A 27,152-nucleotide genomic window follows, 5' to 3' on the forward strand; every position below is an offset into this window, starting at 1 on the left:
TCCCCACTGCTTCAGTAATGACAGACCATGTGGGTTTTTTTCCCAGATACGCTGTTTTGCTAATGTATTAGGGATCATTTTCATGCTGTGAGAAAAATCTGTTGCCAATCAGATGTTTTCCAGATAGTATTGCATGATGGATTCAAATCTGACAGTACTTGTACGTGCTCCTAATTCCATCAGTTTTGATAAGAAAGCCACTGGTTGAAATCAGCCATGACAGAGGCACCACTGTGTTTTACAGATGGCTCTAGATACTGTTGTATCTGCCATACACACTGACAATAATTTGAAACAAACATGAAATTTGGATTCTTCACTCCCTATCAGCCTTTGCCACTGATCTTTATTTCAGTTCTTCTGTATCTTAGCATACCGCAATCTTGTCCCTTCCTTAAGAAGAACTTCTTGACAGCCACCCATCCACTATGACCATTTCTGAGGAGACTTCAGTGAACAGTAGAGGGATTAACTGAAGGTCAAGCTGCATCTCTCAAGTCCTTTGTCAGATCTTTGCTTTTTTTCCCCCAATTTTTTTAAGGACATGACTTTCTTCTGTCCTCCCCTTTTATAGTTTCTTTAAACTTTTTTAAAGACAAACTGGTGAGAAATGTAGCAAATAGCTCTTTGGGAATCATCTCCATAGTACAAAAATACTATTTTATTTCTTTTAGACTGTGCTATCTTTGGCTTTTTCATAGTTTCAACTAAAGAAACAGAAAAAAGTGTTTTGATGACAGGCTGGTAGTAATATAGAATCTAAAGATACAGTTAGTAATTGGCTCTTTGCTAAGCTGCCTGCTGCTTGAATAAGTCACAAATCATTGGTTCAACAAAAAAAAGTTCAGGGACTGAACTGAAAATCAGTGAAAAAGCAGCCAACGTCCAACAAAACTCTTAGATGGACGGATAGACGGATAGTCTATCAATCTTCTTCCGCTTATCCGTGGCCGGGTCGCGGGGGCAGCAGCTGGGTCTGTCCCATGGCCTCCTCCAGGTGGGACATGCCTGGAACACCTCACCCATGAGGCGCCCAGGAGGCATCCTTGTCAGATGTCCAAACCACCTCAACTGTTTCCTTTCGATGTGGAGGAGCAGTGGCTCTACTCTGAGCCCCTCCTGGATAGTTGAACTTCTCACCCTATCTGTAAGCGAGAGTCCAGCCACCCTTCGGAGGAAGCCCATTATTGCCGCTTTTATCCGCAATCTTGTTCTTTCGGTCACACCCACAGTTTGTGACCATAGGTGAGGGTAGGGATGTAGATTGAACAGTAAATTGAGAGCTTCACATTTACACTCAGCTCACTTTGATAGACATTCAGAAAAAAAGTCTTACTCCTTGAGAACAAAATCTAAAGCCATGAAAGGTGACACAATACTTTTGGTCAGTACTGTTTGTGTTTGTACCATGTTTGTTTTAACCGAAGAAATGAAAGACACTGTGATGCTAGATAAAAGCTTTCATAATCTGTAAAAGTCAGCAGCAAGAATCTTGAAAGTGGATGGTTTTCATCCAGCAGCAGCAATGAGCATCTTGTCCTCACCACCGGAGGGGATTTCCTGGTTGCGATGTCTCTGAATGCAACTGAAAAGTCAGTGGACTGAAGAGGCCATGACTGCAGCCTCCTCGCCACAATTGGTCTGAAAATGTCACGCTCATTACAACAATAATACCCTTTACAATGCTGTCATCTCCATACTGAGAGATGGGAGAGCACATGCACACGCACTGACACACAGAGAAACAGATGAAGAGCAGGATTGTTTCGAAGCTGCTATCCTCAGCACTTTCTCAGGGACTTCCTGTTGTTAAGTCTTTGGGTGTGCTTGTTTTGAGTTGCTGTCAGAAGTTCTGCTTGAGAGAGAAGCTTTGTGTTTGGCCTGATAACTTTGGCCTCCAGACATTGAACTTTGTAACAGAATGCGTGGATGTGTGTGCGCATCTGTGTGTAAATGAAACCTTGTTCTTTGTTAGAGAGCATCATGTCGCTCATTGCCCTCTTGCCGCCCCTTTTGTGTCCTAAAATCCCCAGCTGCCTGTGGTCACTGCAGTTTTGTATCTTGCCACATATTTCTCAAGAATTCCTCTCTCCTTTTTAGCCTATGGTCTGCAAAAAATGGAGGTAAAGCGGAGGAAACCATTTATGGTTGTATTTTTATAGTGAGAGCTTAAAAGACAGTGGAAGCTCCAAGTACGTGGTGCTTAAATGATTGTGTTATCCACAGATACTGGACGCAGGATAACCCCAACAAATAAAAAGAAAACATTAACAGCTGAAAAGCTAATTATAAGCATGAACACAATGATTTTTCTTTTGTTTCACTGACTATTTTGTCACCTTGAGTGACGTCAAGCACTTAGTTGTAATATTTTGACTAACAAGCATAATAATAATAATTTAAAAAAATACAACCCATGTAGTCTCTTGGTTGAATGCCATCTGTTCTGATTTCTTGTATAACCTTTTATTCCTAGAAGTAAAGCGGTTCGTAAATTGTTTCCATCTAATGCTGCCTGATGGGTTGTTGTTTTGTTTTTTTGCATATTCTTGTTCATGCACTACTGAGAAATCATTGATTTTGGATTGATTTATCATCTGTCTGTCTCCTCTGTCCAGCTGTTTCCTGTCGCTGTTGCTGGTGGCTGCTGTAGTTTGGAAAATCAAACAGACCTGCTGGGCCTCACGGCGTAGAGAGGTAGGACACATCTTGGATAATGTCTTGCCTGTGTGTTTGTAATGCGTTTTTATGTGTGCCATTGTGTGCATATGCATTTGTACACATTACATGCAAAGCATTGTCAAGCTGTGTGTGCACTTGATTCTGCTGCACAGAAACGCAGATGCAGCTGACACATCAAAGGGTAAACACTGATACTACTTCCCACCCACAAGTTGTGAAGGGTGGGTTAATGTCATGAGTACTGGAAGGAAAAAAAATCTCTCTGCTTAACGAGCATCGCCATGACGATAAACAAGGCCATTCCCCTTAATTAGTGCTCCTCATGAACCAATTAACTCAGACGAAGTGATGCTAAACGGAGTGGAATAGAGTGATATATCACTTAAAGCCTGAACAGATGCCACATCATTTCATATTTACTTCTGACCCTCCTCCGAACACACTCGCAGACACATGCAAAAACAATTTAGGCTCCAAATCAATCCCATGCTGCGCTGTTTGACATGTTTTTTGGGGGGATATTTGTTTTGTTTTTTAGCAGTAACCCTTATTCTCTTTACCACACTTTGTGTTTTATGTTTGTGTCATCAGGGAGGAATCACTGTTGGTTTTGGACAGCTGTGATAATAGTCTATTGTTACTAGTGTAATCCATAGATGTACCACAGGGAGCTATTGTGTTTAAATACACTTGTTGGTTCTTGCTCTTCCCCCTTTTCTCCTCCACTGCTGTTTTGTCATCGTGCAGAAAATGCTGATCTTTTCATTTGCAAATTAACTTTCCCCATTTAAATGATGACGACGTGTGTCTTTAAGATTTATGATGTTTGAAAAATGAATTGCCTTCAATTAGGACTATTCGTAATCTTCTTAAGTGGAGTAAACCTTTATGTTCAGTTAGTGACGTTTTTGTATATGTATGCAAAACTAATTGTTGTTTGGTTTTTACAGATTTTAATGAATAGAGTCCAGATTGCAGATTGAGCCAGTATGTGACTTTGAGTTTGCATTAGCGTCTCTGCCGAAGAGAAAAGCTTGAAGAACATTTCTGGTTGCAGAAAGTAAACAGAAAATATAAAAAAAAAACCCACAAAAGAAGTTGCTAATTATGTACCTGAGACTCTAAAAGATGTGTGTGCTGAAAACTTTAACAGACTTGCTGTTTTTTTTTAAACAGTCCAAACAAAATGAGCTCCACTGCTGCTAATCAGTATAACAAACAGCAGTGTTGCAATGACAGTAAACTGGCATTAGCACACATCTGGCAGGCATACGCTAATGAAGCCAACATGAAACACTGAAAACTGGAGTTCTTAATATAGCCACTAGAGGCTGTCTTCTAAAGAGAGTCAATCCCAATAAAGTCCCATGTTAAAGTGACTTTAAAGATGAAAGAACTATTTTTACAGTTTTATAACAACTGTATGTGTGGTGAATCTTTTATAACTCACCCCGTCTGTATTACTGTATTAAGGGGTTAGCGTTATGCGTGATTGGAGGCATGGCTGCTCTGAGGCCACTAGCTGTTTTCTGGGTATACCCTTAGCTAATTTGTGGTATTGTTGCCTTTTGGAGCATTTTGGGAGTGAAACTGTAGAATTTGCTTACATGTTAATCACCACTACTTCATAGATATGTGTCTTTTGTGTTTATATTATGTACCAAGGTTGTTTAAATATTATAACTAAAAAATATTATTAGAAAATGGTATCACAGTGGTAGGACATATACAGTCTATGATCATCCTACTGCTATAAAGCTGTAATAAACCCACCATGCTGTGACAAGGGGCAGAACAAGCTATGTTCAAGAGTAGCTCATTTTTAACGTGTGTGTGTTTGTGTTTGTTTGTGTATGTATGTATATGTATATACATAGATAGATCATAAACTCATTGGAGTGTCCAGATGATGAATGCAAACGTTGCTCTGACCAAATCACTGCCAACACATTTCACACATGAGCCTGATGATAAATCAGTAATGTGTTTAACATCTGAGAAAAGGTGCTTACCGACAATCCAGTTGTTGTCAATTTAAATAGTCAGATTTTTGACCTTATCATCTGTCTTTAATATTTTATGTTGTGCAGAATCTTTCCTGAAAAATGACAAGTGAAATATAGAGCTTGATATAAATATTGAGGATTCTTGAACAGCTTTATCCTGTGTGTGTGTGTGTGTGTGTGTGTGCGCGTGTGTGTGTGTGTGTGTGTGTGTGTGTGTGTGTGCGTGTGTGTACTTACAGGTGTGTATGTTTCCAGCGCAGTGATTGTTTAGCCCTGTTTTCTCAGTGTGAGGAGCAGTATGTTGGTTGCTGGCAGGCTGCTTGACACTCTGCTACAATATTTATGAGAGCTGGTCTCATATCACAGCACATTCGCAATGCTTACTGCACTGTTGGTTAATTTCCACATTTCTCTGTCTTTAACTGTGTGAGTCTCCCTCATTCTTCCTGAGGGCTATTTTCTTTTTACTATCCTTTCCTCTGGATGATGGAGGATATAATAAGTGAAAAGTTGCACAGTGGAGAGAAATTATTGTTATTGGAACTTGAAAGATCCGGCTCAGTTTTCCTCCCATCATTATTTACAGTGCAGTTACATAAAATAAATGACTTCTTTAAGCACATGGTTAAATCAGAAAATTCTAATAGAATTAAAGTGCAGCATTGAAAGTATCAGGGAACAGCCATATTTTTTACAGCTAGTAGTGCAAGTAGTTACTGTCTACCACATGTATATAAGCAATGCATTCATTGTTTTTACTAAAAAAGTTGGGGATTTTCTGTAATACATGACCTCAATTCTGACCTTAATCTGAAAAACGACAGATTAGTCTGTCAGTGACAAAATCTCGTTTTCCTTCTTTAGCTCTAAGGGCCAATTGTGTCTTTTCTATTTTCCTTCAGATGATACCTGAAGCTTACAGATCAATCTCCAACCTCAATTTCCCACTGTATCATTTATGTCAGATGATATACGTGACTCAGAGGCACACTTACCCACACAGATACAGTTCTAAGCTTCGCAAACTCAGAAATTAACCAGGCCAATCAATAGCGCTGATTTCTTTGTTTTTACGATTTCTTGGTGTTGATGTATTTAGTGTCAACCTGATTATTAGAGAGATAAACTGCTGCTCCTTAAGGGGAGAGATGGATAGTACAGCCATGTTTATCTCATGTAAATTTTGCATTATATGAACTACAAGCTGATTGCTGAGCTGTCTGTGTGAGCCTTGTTGTAACAGGAATCCACTCAGTGGTCAATTCATTAGATACACTTTTTAATCTACCAATTAATGCAAATATCTCATCAGCCAATCACATGGTAGCAGCTTAATACATTTAGGCATGTAGACACGGTCAAGGTGAACTGCTGAACTTCAAACTAAGCATGAAAGTGGGAAGGTGATTTGTTATTTAAGTGACTTTGAACGTGGCATCGTTGTTTCCAGACAGGCTGGTCTAATTATTTTAGAAACACACAACCACCTCTAGGGTTTAATAGTTTGAAAAAGAGAAAACGATCCAGTTCTCCTTCTTGATGCCAGAGTTTAGAAAATAATGCCCCAACTGCTTTGAGCTGAAAGGAAGGCGACATGAACTCGAAAAACACGTCTTACATCCAAAGTATGCAGAAGAGCATCTCTTGAAAGAGATGTGCTACAGCAGCAGATGACCACATTGGGACTGTTAGTATCAGCTAAGAACAGGAAACAGGACAATAGAAGACTGGAAAAACATTGCCTGATCTGATGAGTCTTGACTTCTGCTGTGACATTTGGGTAATGGGCTCATAAACAACATCCTGCCTTGTATCAGTGATTCAGGGTTCTAGTTTTGGTGGGAGGTTTTAAACACAACTGCTGCCTGGGTGTTGCTACTGACCATATCCATGTCCTTATGACCACTGTGTATCCTCCTTTGATGGCTAACACGCAGTGTCACAAAGGTCAAATCAACTCAAACTACGTTGTTGAACATGACACTGAGTTCACTGTATTTAAATGGTCTCCAGAGTCAAATCTGTGGCAACTGTGTGATGCTACCAGGTCAATATAGACCAAAATTTCTGAGGAATCTTTTATCACCTTGTTGAAGTTAAATATCATGGTGTGCCTAATAAAACTGATACACTGAATATAACTACTTTTTCCTCGAGATGAATTGATGCATTTGTAAAATAAACTGTTTACGGCAATATTTTTTCGTTATTCTGATGGTCACTGTAGTGGCTATATTAATTTCTTAAAGTTCTCTCTTTATCTTATATGTAATATAACCACACTACTGACGGACAAACGCCTGTTTTTATGCGTTGTGGTTAGCAACAACGACGGTAACACCATCGCGTGTCCGCTTGTTTATGTTCCACATAAACCTTTCACAATAAAGCTCAAGATCCTGTTTAGACTTTTCAAAATAAACTGAATCACGTGAAAGAGCAGATTATTTACGGATGAGAAGTAAAAAAGAGCCGCCAAGTGCTAAAAAATAAACCTTGGACTCAAACGTTAGAACAGGCTTTTCCCCGCAGCACGCCGTGTAATAAATACTCACAAAGAAAACGGCGGCCGTTACAACTTATGTCTAAAAATGTATCGTTTCATGCATCGGTTAAAACACTCGACTCCAGCTACATGACGTGCAGCTGGAAACACTTCCCGCAAGTCGAGCTGCCCGAGATTCACAGAATTTACAGAAAATGTTACATTTTTGTGATTTATATCGTTATCGGGATGGTAGAAGTCTTATATCGGGATATGAGATTTTGGTCATATCGCACAGCCCTACTCAGGACTTCCATATGATATGGGTGTGACATAGATGTGAATATGCATATTTCAAAGAGAATTTTCTGACATCTTTCAACACATCAGCACATCTTTGTTTATAACCACCTTTTTAAATGATCAGGATTTACTGTGACTCAACATAAAAAGAATTTATGAACTGAGCCGTAATATAAAGATATTAAAAGTGTCAAGTCTGTCAGGTTGTAATACTAGAAAAAAAGTCTCTTTCTAGCTTTTCTGTGTGAAGTATCATCTGTTCATTGCTCTCTCCTTCTCTCTGCTGCGCTCTCCAGAGAGCTGGTCTAGTGGGGAACCACAGCAGAAGGTGAAAATGGGATCTCTTCACCGTTAATTATGGATCACAACCAGCCACGAGACTACAGAGAAAACTGGATATTAATAGAGCCGCAGCTTTATGTTAATTGCTTTTTTCTCATACTTGTTTTTTATTACCAACAATCATTTTTGGATATGAGATCAAACAATCAAAAGCTACTTTGAAATTCTAATGCTGATGCGCAGAGACAAGCTGCGCACCATGTTTCTGGTTTTCCCTAATAGGGCTGCTCCTCTGAAGACTGTGTGAGTGTGTGTGTGTGTCTGTAGTGTGTGGATTTTTTGAAATCCACCACAGCTGATGCTGCCTCGTGGCTAGATAAATTAGTCAAATAAAAATGAAAAGCTAGAAAGATGGCCAGCCAGAAGGACAAGATTAAGGTCTTCTCTGCACCGCTGACACGTTTTCAGATGCCTTTTTTAAATCATTCTTTCCTCAAGTAGCGAAGTCATTTTTTAAACTCTTATTTGGCCTCATCAGAAAAGCAGAATTTTGTTATATGAATCTGTATGAACACTCTTATAGTGGAAACACGATATTTATGGGACGATACCTTGAAAAGGTCCTGGATTTGGTGATTCTAAACTGACCATGGCTCATGGTTATGTGCCTCCATGTGTTAGCCCTGCAACAGACTGACAACCTTTCTGGGGTTTACCCTGCGTCTTGCCCTATGATACCTGATAGGCTCACATTTTAACATATTTGGGCAAGAAAGTTACATGGCAACACCTCCTTCCACTCGCTTAAAGCTTTGAATAGTATCTGATTAATGTTACATGCCTTCTGTTACCCATCCATCCATTCGCTTCTGCTTATCCTTTTTTTCAGCGTCGCGGGGGGCGCTGGAGCCTATCCCAGCTGTCATAGGGTGAGAGGTGGGGTACACCCTGGACAGGTCGCCAGTCTGTTGCAGGGCTAACACACAGAGACACAGACAGCCATTCGCTCTCACATTCACTCCCACATTCACATCTATGGGCAATTTAGATTAATCAATTAACCTATCCCCACAAATATGTCATGTTACTAGATATGTCACCAGAGTGCATGTTAGATGTCTGGCAGTTTTGGGCTATTGAGGTCTGTCCAGGGCTTTGCTGTGGATCCCGAACCAGACCCCATTGCAGTTGTCCAGTGGGGTGGTAACAAAGGCATCGACGAGTGTCTCTGCTACAGAGTCAATAAGTGATGGACGAAGTCAGCGATGCTCATTCATTGGAAAAAAAAAACTGCTTTATTGAGAGATTTAATATGAGCCTGGAATGCAATGGATGCTGATGCTGATGTGGTGCAACCGTCAGTGTCGAGGAGTAGAATTCCAGCCTTCGAGTAGGGCCTGGGGGTCCACAACCAGGAGTTCTGTTTTACTACTGTTGAGCTTGTGCTGAAGATTATAAAATTGGAGTATGTCTCAAGTGGCTATAGAAGAACTGAAGTTTACTACATTCTTACCTTGACTTCATTTTTCAGCCCACATTTGAACGTTTGCTAAAAGCAAGTCATAAAATGTCCTACAGTCTTTACTCCAAGTCGTCAAACACCAGTTTAACCCTCGGTTATCTTATGAATGTTCTGATGTAACACCTGTGGCTCTCTTCTAATGAAGTTGTGTTTTAATACTGCGAAGCCACACCCTAAGTTGATAAACAAGACACGTTTTCTCAAATATTAAAGTGTAAATTTTAGCTGTCTTCTTAGCAACATTTAAACCATCATCAAAACAAACAAACTGTCAAAAACCAGATTTTCAGCTGCTGATTCACATAATTATCTGATGCTATGATGATTTAGTTGCTGGCTTTATACTTCTAATACAGATTAAAACAAACTTTAATATCCGATTCAATTAAAAGTCAATTTTTACCGACTGTTTAAGCTGGAAATCAATAGAATATTACAAAATAACCATTTTTAATTAATAGGAAACCTTTTTGAATAAGTCTGTCTCCCATGTTGTTTTTATGATGATGTTAAAAGTCTGCCTGCACATTCTGTGCATCTGTCTCTCTACTCTATAAAAAACTGATTCTCATTTAGTTTATTGGTTTACTTGGTAGAGTATTTTTTTAAATTCACATCCCAGACAGATGTTGTCACTCTTCTTTGCTGATAAGTTATCCTGAAGACTTTATTACTTTGCAGCACAGCCGGTTTCTGCTTCTGAATCTGAGCATCGCTCTCCCTTTAGCTGACAGTGCCCCCTGACCTCTGCAGTCTTCACTACAGCAGCTCCACCTCTCACATTAATTTTCTTAAATTGGATGTTTGCACTCCCCTTGCATGAGGCAATTAACATATTGTGTCATTTTTCCTCTACACTCATTAAGGAATTATACTCAGAGATGCTCCACTCCAAATTACAGGAGGTTGAAAATTCTGTGCATAATGAAGAAGAGGCAAGCTTGATTAAATTTAAGTTTTGAGGCTGTTTTGTTTGTTTAGAACTTGTCAGTGCTGCACTGCAACCAGCAAGCTGGCTTATGGAGCTAATTATGCTGCTGTAAATGCTTTCCTGAGGTCTCTTACTGTCTAATTTCAATGGCAAGATGATGAGTCAAAGGTGCTTAAGCTAATTTTAATGACAAGATTGTGTCAATATTATGCCGCTGTGAGCCAGAAGCCATATATTACCAAAGTAAGTCAGTCAAGTTTAAAATATAATAAGCAAACTTAATTTTTTAATAAAGCTTAGAATTAGATTATATTGCTCGGAGACTTTTTAAATTTCAAAATAAAGGCTCTTCTTTTTTTTCCCCCTCTTCTCCTTTTTATTAAAACTGTTGGGTTTCCACGATTTTGCAGAGGTGATGTTATGCTCTGATTGCTCAGTCCTTGGCTGCAGCACACTCCAATCTGCAGTTGGAGAGATTAGCCTGTCTGGACCACTGAATGCCAAATCACTTGTGTATGGGTGCGTTTTTTTTTTTTTTGGTTTGTTTTTCCTCTATGTGTGTTGGTGCTACACAGCATGTACATATGTTTGTGTGTCCTATTATTTAGTTGGCATTAATCGAGGTTGCAGATTAGTAGAAGAGGTTTAATGTGGCCAAGCATGGCTGGATGTCTGCGGATGACCGCTGTTTAAACAAATCAAAGGGACGAGAGGAGAACGTAGACAAACACATGCACACACCATGACCAGCCACCATGCAGCCTGTGCTTAACCTCCAAACGTAGTCGTCCCTACTGTTGCATTTACGAGCTGGCCAACTTGCAAGTGTACAAACACAGCATACAGAGAAAATAATGGGAGTTAGTTTATTCTTTGTTCATCTATTTATGGATAGTTATTTATAAATTAGGCAAACATTAAAAATATTTGTTTTAAAAAGATGAATGAATCAAAAAAAGAAAGGAGAGGGAGGTCTGGGCATCTCTCCTTGTTCTGCTGCCCCCACCTCTCGGACCTGATGGAGGATTGAGGTGTATTCAATGGAAAGCATTTTTTATTTATTTGGTTAGTCTTTAAATTGAGCCGTGTATTTGTGTGCTACTGATTCTGGCATTTTCAGGTCTCTATACTTTTTGAAGCCACTCAATCAACAGAAAGCAGAATGACATCCTGACATTTTCACTATTGCAATGCTGGAAAAGCATTCGACCTTTAAATGTATTTATTTAAATATTTTCCTACCCATGAAGTGTTGCATTTAAAAAAGAAAAACATGTACTTTGTGTGATATGTGGCTTTTTGAGTCCTGCCCTAAAATAAAAGTCTGTTTGTATTCATTTAAAACTGCAAAGCCTGATGCACATTACTGTATAGATAGACTTGACACACACCCACTGTGCATATGTTGTTGATGATTTCTTTCACATAGGGAACATTTTTGCTGTTGATAGTACGGAGTCTGTTGTCTACCACCTTTCCACCTTTGATATATATTAGGGCTGAATTTTGCAAACATCTGTTATTTTGTGGCAATTATGTCATATCTTCCTGTTTGCCTAAAGGATTGCAGAGTCATCCTTCGCTCCTTCTTTTAAATACGGTGCTTCTTTGTTTGTGAACGCACAGTGAGCCGTATGTGAACAGGATTCATAAACGCGTCTCTGGGTTGAAGCTCAATTAAAAGGGCTGAAGCAAAGTGGGAAACTGTTTCATGGTCAGATAAATGGGAATTTGAAATTCCTTAGGAAAAAAAAAGATGGGGAGAATCTTGGAATTAGTAGCTTGCACATCTGGAAAAGCACCACCAGTGCTGAAAGACATATACAGACTTACAGCAACAGCTTCCATCCAGGGAAAGTCTTTTTCAGGGAAGGCCTTGCGTATTTTCAGCAAGACAATGCTAACTGCGTATTGCAGATATTACAACAGCATGGCTTCATAGAGAGAAGACCAGGTCGTGAACTGACCTGTCTGCAGTCCAGACCTTTCAAACCTTTTGGCACCGCACGGTATAAAATACACAAAAAGACGCTGAATGCGACAGCATCAAGGGTGCACCCTGCCTCTCAACCCCATTTCTCTCCCAGTATGAAGATTATTCTGAAAAACATTCTTGTGAAATTGTTTTGCAATTTCAGAAGTACAGTGGAATCCCGACTTACGAAATTAATTTGTTCCCGAGGGTCTTTCGTAAGTCGAAAATTTTCACAAGTCGAAGCACCCATCGCGCCTTTTGAGTGAACGATAGGGCTATAGGCTAATTGCTAACTGCAACAACAATACGTCGTTCAAGTGGAACAGCGAAGCGCAAGTATGAAAGCCAAGGGGATTGTCACATGATTCAGAAAGCATTGTGGGCATTGTAGGCATTCTGGGCTCAGCCAGTCAGAGCCAGCAGGGCATTTTGCCATAACACGGGCAGAAATATTGCTGTTAAGTGCCTTCGTAACTGGAATTTTTCGTTAAATGGGGTATTCGTAAGTCGGGGTTCCACTGTAATGTTAGACTGCTGTCAGATGGGCTTTTGTATTCAACCATATATTTAAGATACTGTTTTTATATTTTACCATGCTCTGTTGCTATTGACCCAATTAGTTGCAAAATTTTCCAGCAGATGTTTCTTTATAGTACTACTTGTTACCCCATGTGATGCCATCATATCTAAAATGAGCTAATATTATTCTTAAATGGATATTTTTGGTACTAACAGTCTTAAAAACTGTTCAGCCATTTCTCAACTAGTGCTCATGTTATGTTTACTCACTTGTCGCTGATACAAAAAAAAAAATGTAAAAACAGGCAATATGATAAATGTTAATGATGCTGCTATCAGTGCAGGCCAGGTGACCACTGTCACTGTCAGAGACCCGATTAGCTTGAAGGTGTTAGTGTTCAGAGAGTGGTTTAGCAGCACCTCACAGCCACCAGCAAACTTCAAAAGCACCGAAACGTGAGAGAAGATGAGGGAGAGTGGGAAGGAAAGGGGTGGAGAGAGAGTGGAGTGTTTTGAGGGACACAACAAGGACATCTCCCCGGAGCCATATGGTGGTGGAGATGGTTTTATACGGTTGTGTTTGTCTGCCTGTTCCGTTTAAGATTTTTACTGGAAAGTGCCTCAGGCCAGCCGTCTGTAATAATATAACTCCCTTCCTCTGCTTCCCTCTCCTCCTTTTTTTGTTTTTTGTTTTTGTGGTTTCTTTGTCTCTGCTGCCGTCCTAAAAATCTCTCCGCCACACAAAGCATTTTGATTGATGGCTGCTGTTGACTCTGCTGTTGACACATATCTGGGTGGGCGTGGGTGGTTGGGCTTATATAAATAACTCCAGCCTAAACCAGCGACTTGACTCCTGGACTTTAACTCTGCCCTCTGCTTCTTTGCCCTTTTGCACGTCTGCATGGACAGGCTGATATTTTATTGACAGTTTCTCTGTGACTTTTTTCCATTTGTTTGTGTTCTAGACTGAATACGACACGTTAACATGATCATATGCTTGCATATATTTGAATAAGTGTAGCCTAATTATTAGGAAGGCATGTAACCCTTATATGTTTAATGATATATTTTCTAGTATTGAGAAAAGTTTGACATAAGCAGAGTTTTGACTACATCCCAGGAGAAACCAGAGTATAAACTGTAGCTTATCATTGTCTTTTTCACTTTATAATTCCCTGACAAAAACTGAAGGTGCTTTTCACTTTGTGTCAGTGAATTATAAATGGATTGTGGTCAGATTGTGGTTGGACAGAGCATGTGCCAGGTATGAATGGGCGTCACTGTGTGAACAATGTGATCTTATAAAAGAAAAATTACCTGTCAGTAAAACTACTTGGACTAATTATAGATTTATCACACTTGACTTGAAGCAAAGAAAGATGGTTTCAATTAAAAACCTGTTCTGTCTTGTGACTCCAATCAGCATAAAGGTATTTCAATGGGGGTGAGAGGTGGAGGTGCAATAAGTCACTGTTTTATCAGCCACGAGGGAGAGGGTGTCTGTCGCCTAAACTGGGAGCTGGTTGCAGAGAAGAGGGGCCCGAAAGCTGAAGGCTCTGCCTCCCATTGTACTGTCAAACTCTAGGAACTAAAAGCAACCTGCAGTCTGAAATCAAAGTGCTCTCTGGGGTGATGCAGTACTGTGAGGTCTTTAAGATAAGATGGGGCCTGATTATTCAAGACCTTGTATGTGATGAGCAGGATTTTAAATTTAATTCTGGATTTAACAGCCAATGAAGAGAAGCCAATATGGGAGAAATATGCTGCCTCTTTTGTGGATTTCCAACTCTAGTCACTCTAACCAGCATCATCTTAAATATAAAGTAATGTCTACAACCCTCGATGTAGTCTAGATTTAGCCAGTTCAGCAAACACACAAGAAAAACCTGATTTATAGATTCAGTATCTGATTTTAATTTTCTAAAGTGAATGAGGACATTACATGTCTATAAATTTTCACTTGCTGAGCAGTGAGCAGTCACCTCTGAAAATGATGTCTCCTCTTCCTGTGCTTCTCACATTTTTCTGCATCTATCAGTGTCACACATTAACGTTTTTTTTTTTTTTACTCAGTGGATAACACAGCAACCGTACATTTACAGACACGATTTCTGACAAATGACATACAGTAGGAAGAGTTTGTGTGTTTGGGGATATTTACAGAGTCGTTTGAAATTAGTATTGAACGCTGTTTGAGATCATACCAGCATACTTTAACTCCTGACTGTTATATATGCCCAATATATAAACACGCATCACAGATAATTGTGTCATTTCAGCACATTTGACTGAGAGTTAAATGCAGTAACTAAATATTTGTCAGGCCTTTTTGCAGTGGTAAAATGTTGCACATTTTTTGTGTTTCTTCCTTGATTCAATTTTAATTGATTTAAGGAAGAAAAATGGTTATAAAAAAACAACAAATCAAATTTTAAATATATTTCGCTTTTATTGATATTTTATTAAATAGCTGAATACACTAATATAAATCAGGAAGGAACAAATATGTTAATACAGGTTTTTCTTCGTTGTTTAGTTTATCTTAAAATGGATTTTCAGTTTTGCACCTATTCTGAGAAGTACAGCTGTTCTGTCAGGTGTACTAAGACATAAAAACAATTCTATGCCATTTACAGGATGGGCAAGATCATGACATGAGTGACCGGTGTGCTGCTGGAGTCATAATTCCACCCATCCAGTCCCCTCTGGAGCCACTGTGCCTGGCTGAAGGAAGCTGTCAGTCCTCTGACTCCCTCTCAGAACAATTAGAGAGACCTTTAATGGACTACAACTAACAACATGCATATAAATGCATCAACACAACATGGTGTCTGGATAGTAGTTAAAGTGAAAAGTTATTTCCTATGATCTGGATCAGTTTGATAATTATTATGTATAATTATCAGACTCAGCAAAGGGCGCTGGTGTTATCAATCCTCATTTTCATTATATACACAATAAAACTAGAAATACAAGCTGAAAATACTTTATCACGTTAACACTCATAATAAAAAATAGAATTTTTTGTATTATTCACAGGTTGTAGGGAGGCAGTTTAGTGCAGCATAACCTGTTGTTTTTTTTGTTTTGTAGCACTGTGGTGAAGTTTACAGTGATGCATTATGTTCGACTGGCTAAATCTAGACTACATCAAAAGTAGATATTAGTTTATATTTATGATGCTGCTGGTTAGATTCACTCACTAAATTCCATCTTTATAGTATCTGTGGGTTGGATAATCAGCCATGCAACTCATGTTACATGTGCGTATTTCTTTTTGAATGCAGTCGGCTAAATCTACAGTGAGCAGTGAATACTGGAGCAGCACAGATCAGCTGATCGCAGCCTACTAGTAAAAAAATCTATTGGAGCTCACTAAACAAGTTTTTTCCTGAGTGATCCTTTACCTGGGAGGGTTACCCCACCTATAAACTGATATGGTTCACATTGTATCCTCTGAGCTGCTTGATTTTACATGTTGAGCACATGTGGAAAATGAAGACAAGAAGCAAAACCTGTTTTGAGTTTAAATTATAAGATGCTACCACTGCAGTAGAGCCCACAATCTATAAGCTGCATCCCAGTATCCAGCGCCAGTGTGGGCGTGCAAGTTTGGGATGTGTTGCTAAACATATCTTTGTACTAACATAATCCTTGTCGTATCATAAGCCAGTGGACAATGATGATCCTAATCCAGCTCTATGAAGCTTTTCATAAACAGGATGCTCACATGCACTCACACACGCATGCAGAGCGATGCTTCAGCAGCAGAACTTGGAATAAAAACTCGGAATGAAAGCTTTGAAATGTGCCTTCAGAATTTGAGGTTCACAATTTTAAAAGGGTGTTTTTTTACTTACTCATCATGTGTCCTCACATTTCAATACTTTGAGGATGCTTTTAAGTACCTGATTATTGAAAAAATGTACCTGCTATAGCAGAAATTCAAAAGCAGCATTTATTGTTTTGGTGAAAAGTTTAACACACTATAGATACACCGCTCAAATTCTTAAAGAGTCAATTTAAATTAAAATTGCTCACAATCCATAGATGCCATTAAACAAACAAGCAAACTTTGAGCCAATGTTCTTTTTTTTTTTTCTTTTATTGTTTATTTTATTTTATTTTCACTTGCTAAACACGGGACAGACATGACTGGGGGAAAGAAAAGGGAGAAAGAAAGAGGGAAAGAAAAACAGCGAGGAAGAGGGACGGGGATAAAGGGCAAAAAACAAAAACCAACAAAACAAACAGACAAAAAAATACATATATCAATCACCTGTTGAGAAAGAAAAAAGAGAAAACAAGCAAAAAAAAGAGAGCAATATAATAAACAACATCATCGGGATGATCTATGGGAATATAACAGTAAATACTAAATATTAAACATTATTGTGCAGCACGTAAGATTGACAGCGCACAGTGTGCTTTGAGGTAGGAGCCAAAAAGGGTGTCGTTTGTGTGTGTGAGGACCCGTGTGTACACCTGTGAGCATGAGCGCGCTTGTATTTAAAAGGTTCCTTCATGTAATGATCTGCTAGAGGGTGTGGGGGGGCCACAGCCCCGTCCTCCAGGGCATGAAGCAGGTATGGAGGAGATCCAGGCTCCAGACATCCAGAGGCCCTCAGAGCACAAGAGACTAAGGAAGACCAACAGAGGGGCAGCCGCGCCACTATCCCAGAAAGAGCTGAGGAGAGCCCCAGATGAGGGGTCACTCAGCAGCCGCGGAGCAGAAGCCAGGAAGGGTTGCAGTGATGTGCCCGTGAGCTCCGCTGGCAGCCAGCTGTGCCAGAGTGGCCGAGCCCAGGGCCGAGGGCACCCCACCCCTGAAGGGGCCCGAGCGAGCCCCAGGCTCCAGGCCCCGACAAGCAGCCACCAGGAGTGAGCTGGTGCATACCTGGACGCCCAACCCCGGACACAAAGAACCACCAACGCACCGAAATGAGCCAATGTTCATTTCAAGAAATCATCAGTTAGCACATCGCATGTGAAGGTCAGAGCTTTCAATCAGCATCCAGCAGCTGCTCTGTGAACGTTTTCTGTCAGATCCATAACTAGATTCAGGCAGAACTTGAACCATGAAGATGACTTTCCATATTCTTAAGGTGATGCTTTACAGTACAGATTTCAGGAGCACTTATGAAATCATAATTTTCTTGTTTCAAAACAAGACTGAGAGATGTGTGATTTCATCAAGTCTCTACTCCCATTATGGCTTCTTTTCTGACCCACTGAGGAACATATTTTATATGATGGGATATTTGGGACATGCCAATCATTCCTGAGGGGTGATTGTTTAACCCAGTAGTGGGCAGTTCATATTCCCGTGGGGACCACATGAGAAGCTGGCACTGTTGTGGAATACTGCACCAATAAACTTAGAGATATAAGGTAAAACTAATATTGGGCGGTATTGAGTTCAGCTCACTGGCGTGGTCCTGCAAAACGGACCGGCTTTCTCATCCGGCCCTTCTGGACAATGAACTGCCCACCGCTGGTTTAAATGCTGCATGAGTCATTGAACAGGGGCTTTTTCCATATTTTTATTTGGCATATGTTGGAAAATGCCTGTTGTTTTTTGTTTTCATTATCTCCCATCACACCACAAACCTTGGTGCTCAATTCTTATGAATTGCTCAGACCTCACTTTTTGTTTATCTGTGTGCTTTATTCTTTAGATGTGGCCAGTATTCAGGACGCTCCTGGAACTCGCATGTCAAAATGATGCCGCGTGCGTCACGCTTTTACGCAGGAGTAAATATGCAGGCGGCTAAACTCAGCATTTACGAGATCATGTGCAGTGAAGGGAAGGGAATTTGTGAGGGGATGACAAAGAGGATGCAGATTGTGATGTGGAAAGAATCATAACAAGACATTAAGGTCAGCCAAGTGACGTTTTAGTCGCATGTAGATAAAGGGGAACAAAATCAGACGTGTCTACGATTCAGGACCACAAATGGACAGAATTGAAAAGATCATATTCAGCGTGATTGGGACCAATCACACTGTCGTGAAAAAACAGATCTGGATCACATATAAATAAAACATGCATGATTTGGGCCACTCTTGCCTGCAGTGTCGACTTAGCCCTTGAAGTCTATAAAAAAAAAAAAAGACAGAGCAAGAAAAAGAGGGCAGGTGCGGGATTATGAACCAAAATAGTAATGTACAAATATATAAGCATTCCTCGTTTCAGCTTTTAATAAATGATTTAAAATGTTTTTCCCAGAAGGAAACATGCTTCAGTTTGAATGTACTGCACAGTTGAACATATCTACACTCATTACACAAAACAAGCTCTCTCTTAACTATCTATGACTCTGTCAGTTCTGTTTAAGACCTAATGAAGCTTTTCTCTCTCTCTCTCTCTCTCTCTCTGTCTGAACATGGCGATGATTCCTTGAGTGCAGAACAATCTCAGTCCAATTAGCTGCTCGCACTAGAAATTCATCCTACAGGGAAGTGGAGCTGATGCTTTCTCAGCGATGTTGACTTGTTTAGGGAAGCAGATTAAACCGATTCTCGCTTGAACCTAACTTCATTTCACATACCTGAACAAATATCATGCTGAATATGGGGGAGCTCTTTTTCTTTTTTTCTTTTTTTGAATTAGTGGAAGCCAAATTGCTTGTTGGGATTCAATTAGAGACTGTACACACACAAAACAATAATGAGGTAAATCTACAGAGAGAGCGGTTTGCATAACACTGCACAGTCTGAGTGTAAAGTGTTTTATACTCTTCTGTTAACCCCCGAGTGCAGTAATAGTCACTGTTGTTGTCTTTAGTGAAGGCATGTCACTTAGTAAGGACAGCAATGTCAACATCATCATCCTTCTGGTAGACAAGGGTGTGTGGACAATTTTGTTAAACCAGACTGAGTGTAATGAGAAATTTAAGTCACTGTTCAGTGACAAAGATACTTCTGAGCCCTACAGATACATACATAATCTAAGCTACACCAAGTCTGTGTGTCTTACTAAAAGGCTGCACCTTTTAAACCCTTTGCTAGTGTGAACAGTTGTGTTACCCACAACATCTTCCAAGTTTCTGACTTCAGTCTTCAGTCAGTTGTTAGGCAGCTCAAAACACCACATTCAGAACACTTTGGGTTTTATGGAGAAGGTGCGGAGGCAGATGAAACACTGGTCTTTATTCACAAGAAATTACAGGATGACCTCAGCAATGGAGACACCCTGAACATGTGTCTGCTCTCCGAACTGTTTACAGTCCACATGGGTGTCCCACAGGTTCCCCACTTTCACCTATTGTGGCTAACTTGGATCTAGAGGAAATAGCAAAGATAGCCCTGATATCCTATTCTGGAACAGCACAGAGCTGTTGGTTCAAGTATGTGAATAAAACCTGGGTGAAAATTGAATCTCAGGAAGCACCACAATTCACAGATCACATTAACCCAGTGGACAAATACATCAGGTTCACCAGCGAGTATATGAAAGATAACAGGCTAGCATTCTGGGACTATGAAACTGCCATCAGTAAAGGGGATATTTGAAAGTTGATGTGTGTTGTAAACCAACACACCATCTCCGTAGACACAGTTGCCAGGGAAGCACAAGAGCATCATATCAAAAGAGCCTTTAGTAAATGTGGTTATCCCGGCTGGGCATTCATCAAAGCTCGGAAGATGCCGAATGAGCCAACTGATCCAGGAAAGAAGGACAACTGCTTTCTATATGAAAACCAGTGGTGATACCTTTGAGTATCAGAATGGCTGAAAGGATTTTTTTTTTAACACACAGCATCTCTTTCAAGCCCCCAAACATCCATGGATTCGGTCTTCAAGCACAAACAGAGAAATATAGTGTAGTAGATTAAGTGCCCAGAGGATTGCCTTAATCAGACATTGGGGAAACAGAACAAACTGTTGCAAAGTTGTAAAATACAGAAGAGCTACTTCGTCAGGCCAGAACTTTGCGACCGTTTTATGCCTACAGGCTAGAACAGTCCTTCAGTGATGAGGAAATGCACATCCTAGATAGGGAGGGGCGCTGGTTTGAGTGGTGCAAGGCAGCCATCTGTATGAAAAGGGAATGACCATGATTTATACTGCTGCAGGTAATCTAAATCATAACCGATGACATAACCGAGAACCAATCCACGTAACCTGACTGCTCCTTCTGAGAAATGTCACTAGTTGTTGGGTCCACGGAGCCCCACAGTGACTGAATGCAGTGGAAGGAGTTTCCGATTACATTGCAAGTTACAACGTAGATTTCCTGCAAAAGTCTAAATCAGGCATAAAGTACATCTGTTACCATCTTACAGTGCTGTGATTGCAGCTATTCCCCATCTCTATGTGAACAGTAGTCATGGATCAGTAGTCATGACAGTTTGCATATTAACGATCAATAAAATGAGCTCTGGGGCCGAGCGGTAGGTAAGGGTGCTAGTTTTAGGTTTAGTCGTTATGCAGCTGTACTGTTTATAAGGTCGGGGAAACTTGGAGTCAGCTGAGACTGTAGAAGTCACTTGGTTAAAATGTTTCTCCCACTGAAAAGTCCCAGAATCAACTTTCTTGGATCTGTGTGTATGTGAGTATATACGTAGAAAAATAATGCAGGGCAGCAGCACTGGCACATCAAACGCAAGCTTTACGCAACATGTGCTGTCATATTGCTGCTAACTGTCCAAGAACAAACATCTCCTCTGTATAAGAAAATGATTTTCAAGTGACAAAGCTCATGTTGTCTATATTCAACAATAAAGACGATAACACGTTTAAAAGCTCTAGTAATGCAAATAATTTTTATTGTCGCATTTTACTGGGTACATTCCACAGATGCAATATACCAGAGAACAGGAAAACAGAAAATCTCATGCAAAACCAAAGCACTGGGACATGTTAAAGAAGCATGCTTTGACAACTATGTTTTCAACATGAATATGTATCTTGAATTCTGTGGGTAAAGTTTTATATATTAAATGTATTAAATAAATCAAACATTATCGGGGCTGTATGATCTAGTTAGAGACCTGCTGAATGTGGTATAATTTCCTTCTGTTGTTGCACTCTGTCCACTGCCTGTGCTTGCTCCTGAGGCCGTCTGCAGGACTCAAATGAGATTTGCATTTTCCTTTTTCAGCTAAGTTTTCCTTTGTGATTAAAAGAACTTTGTAGTCGGAGGTACACTCACACTGCAGGGAGATGCATTGGTAAACAGACTGAGAGACCTGGTGATTATTAAAAGTTTCAAAACTCTGTCCCCGGGGCATTTGGCCCATCATCTGCGTGTATTTGTATTTTGCTACATTTTTGACTCACTCACAAAAGACTGATTTGATTTACCTCGAATCCACGAATGCTCTCATTCCACCATCTGTGGCGTTGAGTAATTGCAAGAGAAAAATCAGGCATATTCAGTGATGTCAAAACATTTAAAAATACACATTTTGCATCCATTTCATGTCTACAGTTACATCTCAGACTGCAAATACCAGTGATCCGTGCCAGCAGTTCAGCAGTGACTTCATAGATTAACTTATCAGCCTGAGAGAAGAAATTAATCAGTCAAATCAAACCTCCTGCAGTCTGGAGGAAAAGGAAAAGCTGCAGACACCCACTCCATGATGCATAAACACAGGTCAGGCTGAAATTACTGTTGACTCAGGAAAAAAATAATGCCAGCACAAGTCTAATGGTAGTTTAATCCTGGAGAAAAACATTGTCCGTAGTTTTCTCCATCATTTCTCTTCAGCTAGCCGTGTGTCTGAAGCATTAGCATCTATTTGGTTCAAAACTGTGTTTTATTTTGTTTTGTTTTTTTCAAACTGGCCTGAAAAAGTACCTGAAAAGAAGCGAAAAAACTCAAAGAAATTAAGGTTTTAGGAGACTTTATTTTGTAGACAAAATACTTAATACTCAGGTTAAGTATATATATATATATGTGTGTGTGTGTGTTTTGCTGTGACTACAGCAGCAATCACAGCTAAAAATGAAAATATGTAGGTAGACTTAAATATTGCAATGGCAAACTTAATTACAGTAACAATTCTGATTTGATATGATGTCATTACTGAATAACTTCCATTTGCACCACGTCTGATTGTAACATTTGTAACAGACACACACTGGGCATCAGGGTTTAAGAGTGTTTTCTTCCTGCCAGCCCAGCAAGAAAACACAGCCACCAGCGTATCAACAAGTACCTAACAGCGCACATCCTCACAGAGACATCCACATAAATACTCGCACTTTCCATTTAAGACGCCTGGAGTGACTCCACTACCAGGAAGACAATTAAAGCCTCTAATCAGAGCCTCTGATCAGAGCGCAGCATCTTGCTTTCCTCACGCTCTCTACCTCGTGCTCGCGCTCCTCCAGTGTACTTTCCTGTTTCTCGCTTTCATTAGATTAGACGTAGAAAAGAACATACAGACCAGGGCACTTAAATGTATGATTCATAAAGGCTGGAACGACAATTACAGAAAACGTTTCATAAAACAAACAATGGTGTTTCTCTGTAAACATATTGTTTGCATGTACCCAGTTAACGTGCACCAATACATCAGACAGTTTTTATTGTAGGCTTCTTTTCTCTGAAGAACATGATTTTTCTTTGAATATTTTTTTTACTCTTTCAGACAATAAGATTTCCTGGATCTCTTGTTCAGTCATGCAGTCTATATATTTTGAATTTAGGTATGAAATATGCCTGCAGAGATGCATTTGAAATTCTGCTTTCTTATGTTTTTTCCACTTAAGCTGCTGTTAACTCATCTTCTATGCCAGGGGTCTGCAACCTTTAACACCCAAAGAGCCATTTGGACCCGGTTTCCACGCAAAAGAAAACACTGGGAGCCGCAAATACTTTTTGACATCTAAAATGAAGATAACACTGTATGTATTGTTTTTTACCTTTATGCTTTTTGTGAACAACTAAGGTGTGAAATCCATGAAGTGCTACAGAGAAAATTACATTTTATTTATGTAATTAACACATTTTGAACTCTTAAATATAACAAAAGGAAAGACACCCAGCTGAGCTAAAATGATCCAGCAAACAAAAACCGTTGTGAGCCGCCACCCTTATATCGCCTTTGGGCTTTTAGAGCCTTGACCTGGCTTTTAAAAAATTATTGAAGAAAAAAACATTCTGCCTAAATATGTATTTTACCTTGTGACAAAGTGTGTGAGAAGACCATTTGTCTATATTCTTAGTTAACATTCTTGTTTTGATTTAACCATATTTCACATGTAATCTGCAATAGGAAAACATCTACTATCCCGGGTTTGTTTATGTTTTGCACTTTTACAGATTATATAATATAACATCTTGGTTTAAATCAATTCCTACAAGTTTGTTAAGTTAACATGTTCTTTATTTCAACTGTTAATTTGTATTGTTTAGAACTTACCTTACCTACCTGTCTTCCAGAAACAAAAGGAGGAAATGTAGTTTTACTTCCTGCTTTATACCTTCTGGGTTCATCTGAGGTCACAGGAAGAGACCAAGTGCAGAAGGGGAAGAACTCTTATAATTTAATAAAGTTGATTTTAGAGGGTTTATAAAGAAATAGATTTATTGTTGTAATATGTATTGATTACAGCAGAGTTTATGTTGCCAGTAAAGAGGAGTAGTAGAGGTTTGAATATAATCATGTTCATCTTACCTACCTACTGAATGGAATAGTCCAGAGGAGAAATTGTTTGAGTAAGACTATTTAAGCAGAAGAACTCGGGTGTTTTGAGGGGAAAAGGTTCAGGTCAGTGTAGCTGTGTGCAGTTTGACCTTAATTTCTGTTGATTTAAGTTCTGTTATGTTTATTTGAACTGAGTTATAGAGTTGAGTTTCTTATTTGTTTTTTGTAAATATTGTTTGGGCCACAAAATGGTGAATAAATCACTTGCTACACTGGACAGCATCAGTCTCCTGCACTTCTTTGACCGCTTAAGTCGAGTCCTACCACATACCTGGTTAATGTGTGTGGCGGGGCGTGGTCTGCGCCTCGCCGCCTTAACGTCTGTGCTATCTATGCTGTTGTGTTGGTATGTGTCGGGTTGTGAGCTGAAAAGCTACAGCCGGCTGTATGCGTACAGCAACCGTGTGTGAAAAGTGGTCAATAAAGAGAAGCTGTAAAGCATGTTCATGCAAACATCGTCGGGTCTGCCGTGATATGTTTACAATGGGACTTCTGCTCCTGAACCTCTGCGCACAGCGTCCGCAAATCGGGGCTGTGCGAAGTCACTTTCATCTTTACGCAGGACTGTAAGTTGTCGTCTGTGACGCGTGAGCGGTGTTTGTTTTTAACATAGTTCACGGAGGAGAACAGCTGCTGACATAATGTGGATCCGAAGATCCATAATTGGCCTACCTGGGGTTGAAAGTCTCGATAAATGCACGGCGTTTCGGCGGGTATACCGGCTTCCGCTTATTTTGAGCGATGAAAAAATAATAGAATATTGTAATGACCTGGCTGGGGTTGTTAGCCAGATGCATTCTGGGTATTGTGTTGTCTGTGTTTTCTATCTTTCTGCTAGTTCCTATGTGTTTGATTCGCATGTTGTGTTAGTGTTATGTTAATGTAAGCCACAGTGAAGTTGATGTGTGTTCTGTGGAGTGGGTTGAATTGGCATGGTTGGCTGACACTGCGACTCTATGTGGTGGGAGCGGGATAGGGGTTTGGTGTCAGCAGCGTTACGTGGTTGTAGAAAAAGATGGTAAATAAACGACTGGTGTGAACCACTACTGCCTCCTGCTGGATCATTTGGGGATTATCAGTTTACTGCTGAGACGCTCGGGGTCGTGCGGTGTATGAGGCACGAGCGCTCTCCATCCGTTGCGAAGTTTAGCGATAGCCGCTAGCGCCCCGCTAGCCGTTTAGCTAGTGAGCAGTTTAGCCAGTTTAGCTCCACTAACCCACGGTCGTTACAATATAATTGTATTTTTATATTTCAATATCACAATAATCTTCCAATTTAGAACTATAAGTTAAAAAAAGAACTAACATAAATAAAAGACACTTCAGCTAAATACTTCTAATTTATTATCCCAAACCACCCAGAGCCGCAGTAGAAGGACTAAAGAGCCGCAGGTTGCCGATCCCTGTTCTATGCTGATGTTGGACTGTAAAATGTGTTTAATCAATGGTAAGGTCAACTCTAAGTATTCCTCATTAAACATAGCTAAATGTCACCAGGGGAAAATGAGGAAGTACCTACTGTAGGTTCACCTCTGCTTTACAACTTTTTCTCATGTTCACAGTTCACATTAAGAGAATTAGTTAATCTGTTTATTAGTATTTTTTGTGTGAGCGCTGATTAGTTAAAAAAAAAAATCTGTGTCTGTTGGGAATGTTATTTTTGTAACATCAGTTACATGATTTAAAATGACTTAAATAAATATAGTGAACAACTGTAGATGATATGTGGTATTGTTGAGGAAGACTTCATAACAAATATGATACAAAGAAATTTGAGACTATTTTTACTCCTGGTGTACGGCTCATTGTTATTGATGCTTCTCTGTATATACTTGTTCTAAGCTGCCTGACATATGTGTGCACTGCACTTATGAGACTTCAGAACTCATGCATATTCACATTTGCATACATTAAAAATGCATATAATTAAAAAAAAATTAAGGCAGCAAGAGAGCAAAAAGACAAGCTAAACTCAGATAGCTGCTTATATACAAGGGCACTTTGTTTTAACCACCACTCTGACACTGAGTGTTTTTTGCCCTTTATACACACAGATTGACTGATTGAGCTTCATATGTCTGGATAAATAGGTTCATCCTGATTCTGAGCATGCCGGTGCACATTTCACTAACCTCAGATAGAAAATTCATATTCTCAGATTTATTTATTTACTTATTTTTTGTCAAAGCCACTGGTGTCTCATAGATATGCACATTGTGTCCTTTGGTTTTTCATGGCAGGTTTTAATGCAATAGTGAGATAGATCTTGCTCCCAACTTATTAAATATGATTAAAGACCCCTTGGAGGCACATTTAAGCACGCAATATAAACAAATCTTTACAAAATGCACGGTTATATTGTGAGGGAGCTTATTTTAGCCAAAACCACAAACTTTTCCAGTCATTTTCAGGGCCTAAACCTAAACAAACAGCCATCCTTTCAAATTCCAAATGCAAAATATCTGCCTAGAAAATGGTAGCACTTTTCAGAATTGGCTGTAATTGAATGTTCCATATTTGCAACAGCAGTATTTGATGCCCTGAGGTGGGTGAGAAGTAACATGTGATTTAGTTGTGACTAGCTGTGTGAAACTGTTCTGTTGACCTCAACTTCACAATCAGCTGTTGTACTGGCTCAGTTGTTTCATCCTTTTTTTAACCATTTAAACCTTGAAAAAGTTGGCAGAAAATTATATATTTTTTTGAAAATTACGTTTATTAAAGCTTCTGACAAATTTAATACAAGAAAAAATTTTATATTAATTTGCATATGAGTTTTAATTT

General features: G+C 39.6%; 1 protein-coding gene across 3 annotated transcripts in view; it reads left to right on the top strand.

The window, feature by feature from the left end:
* atrnl1a (attractin-like 1a) overlaps positions 1–27,152 on the top strand; it is a 308,853-nt gene that overhangs the window by 185,170 nt on the left and 96,531 nt on the right. For all 3 annotated transcript variants that reach the window (XM_084948292.1, XM_084948294.1, XM_084948293.1), the window contains one exon: positions 2,619–2,697. In XM_084948292.1, coding sequence (XP_084804418.1) covers positions 2,619–2,697 — 79 coding nt within the window. The remainder of the gene's footprint in view (positions 1–2,618; positions 2,698–27,152) is intronic.

The sequence above is a fragment of the Perissodus microlepis genome, chromosome 13 (assembly GCF_051167445.1).
Source record: "Perissodus microlepis isolate ML-2025 ecotype Zambia chromosome 13, ASM5116744v1, whole genome shotgun sequence".
Lineage (NCBI taxonomy): Eukaryota > Metazoa > Chordata > Actinopteri > Cichliformes > Cichlidae > Perissodus > Perissodus microlepis.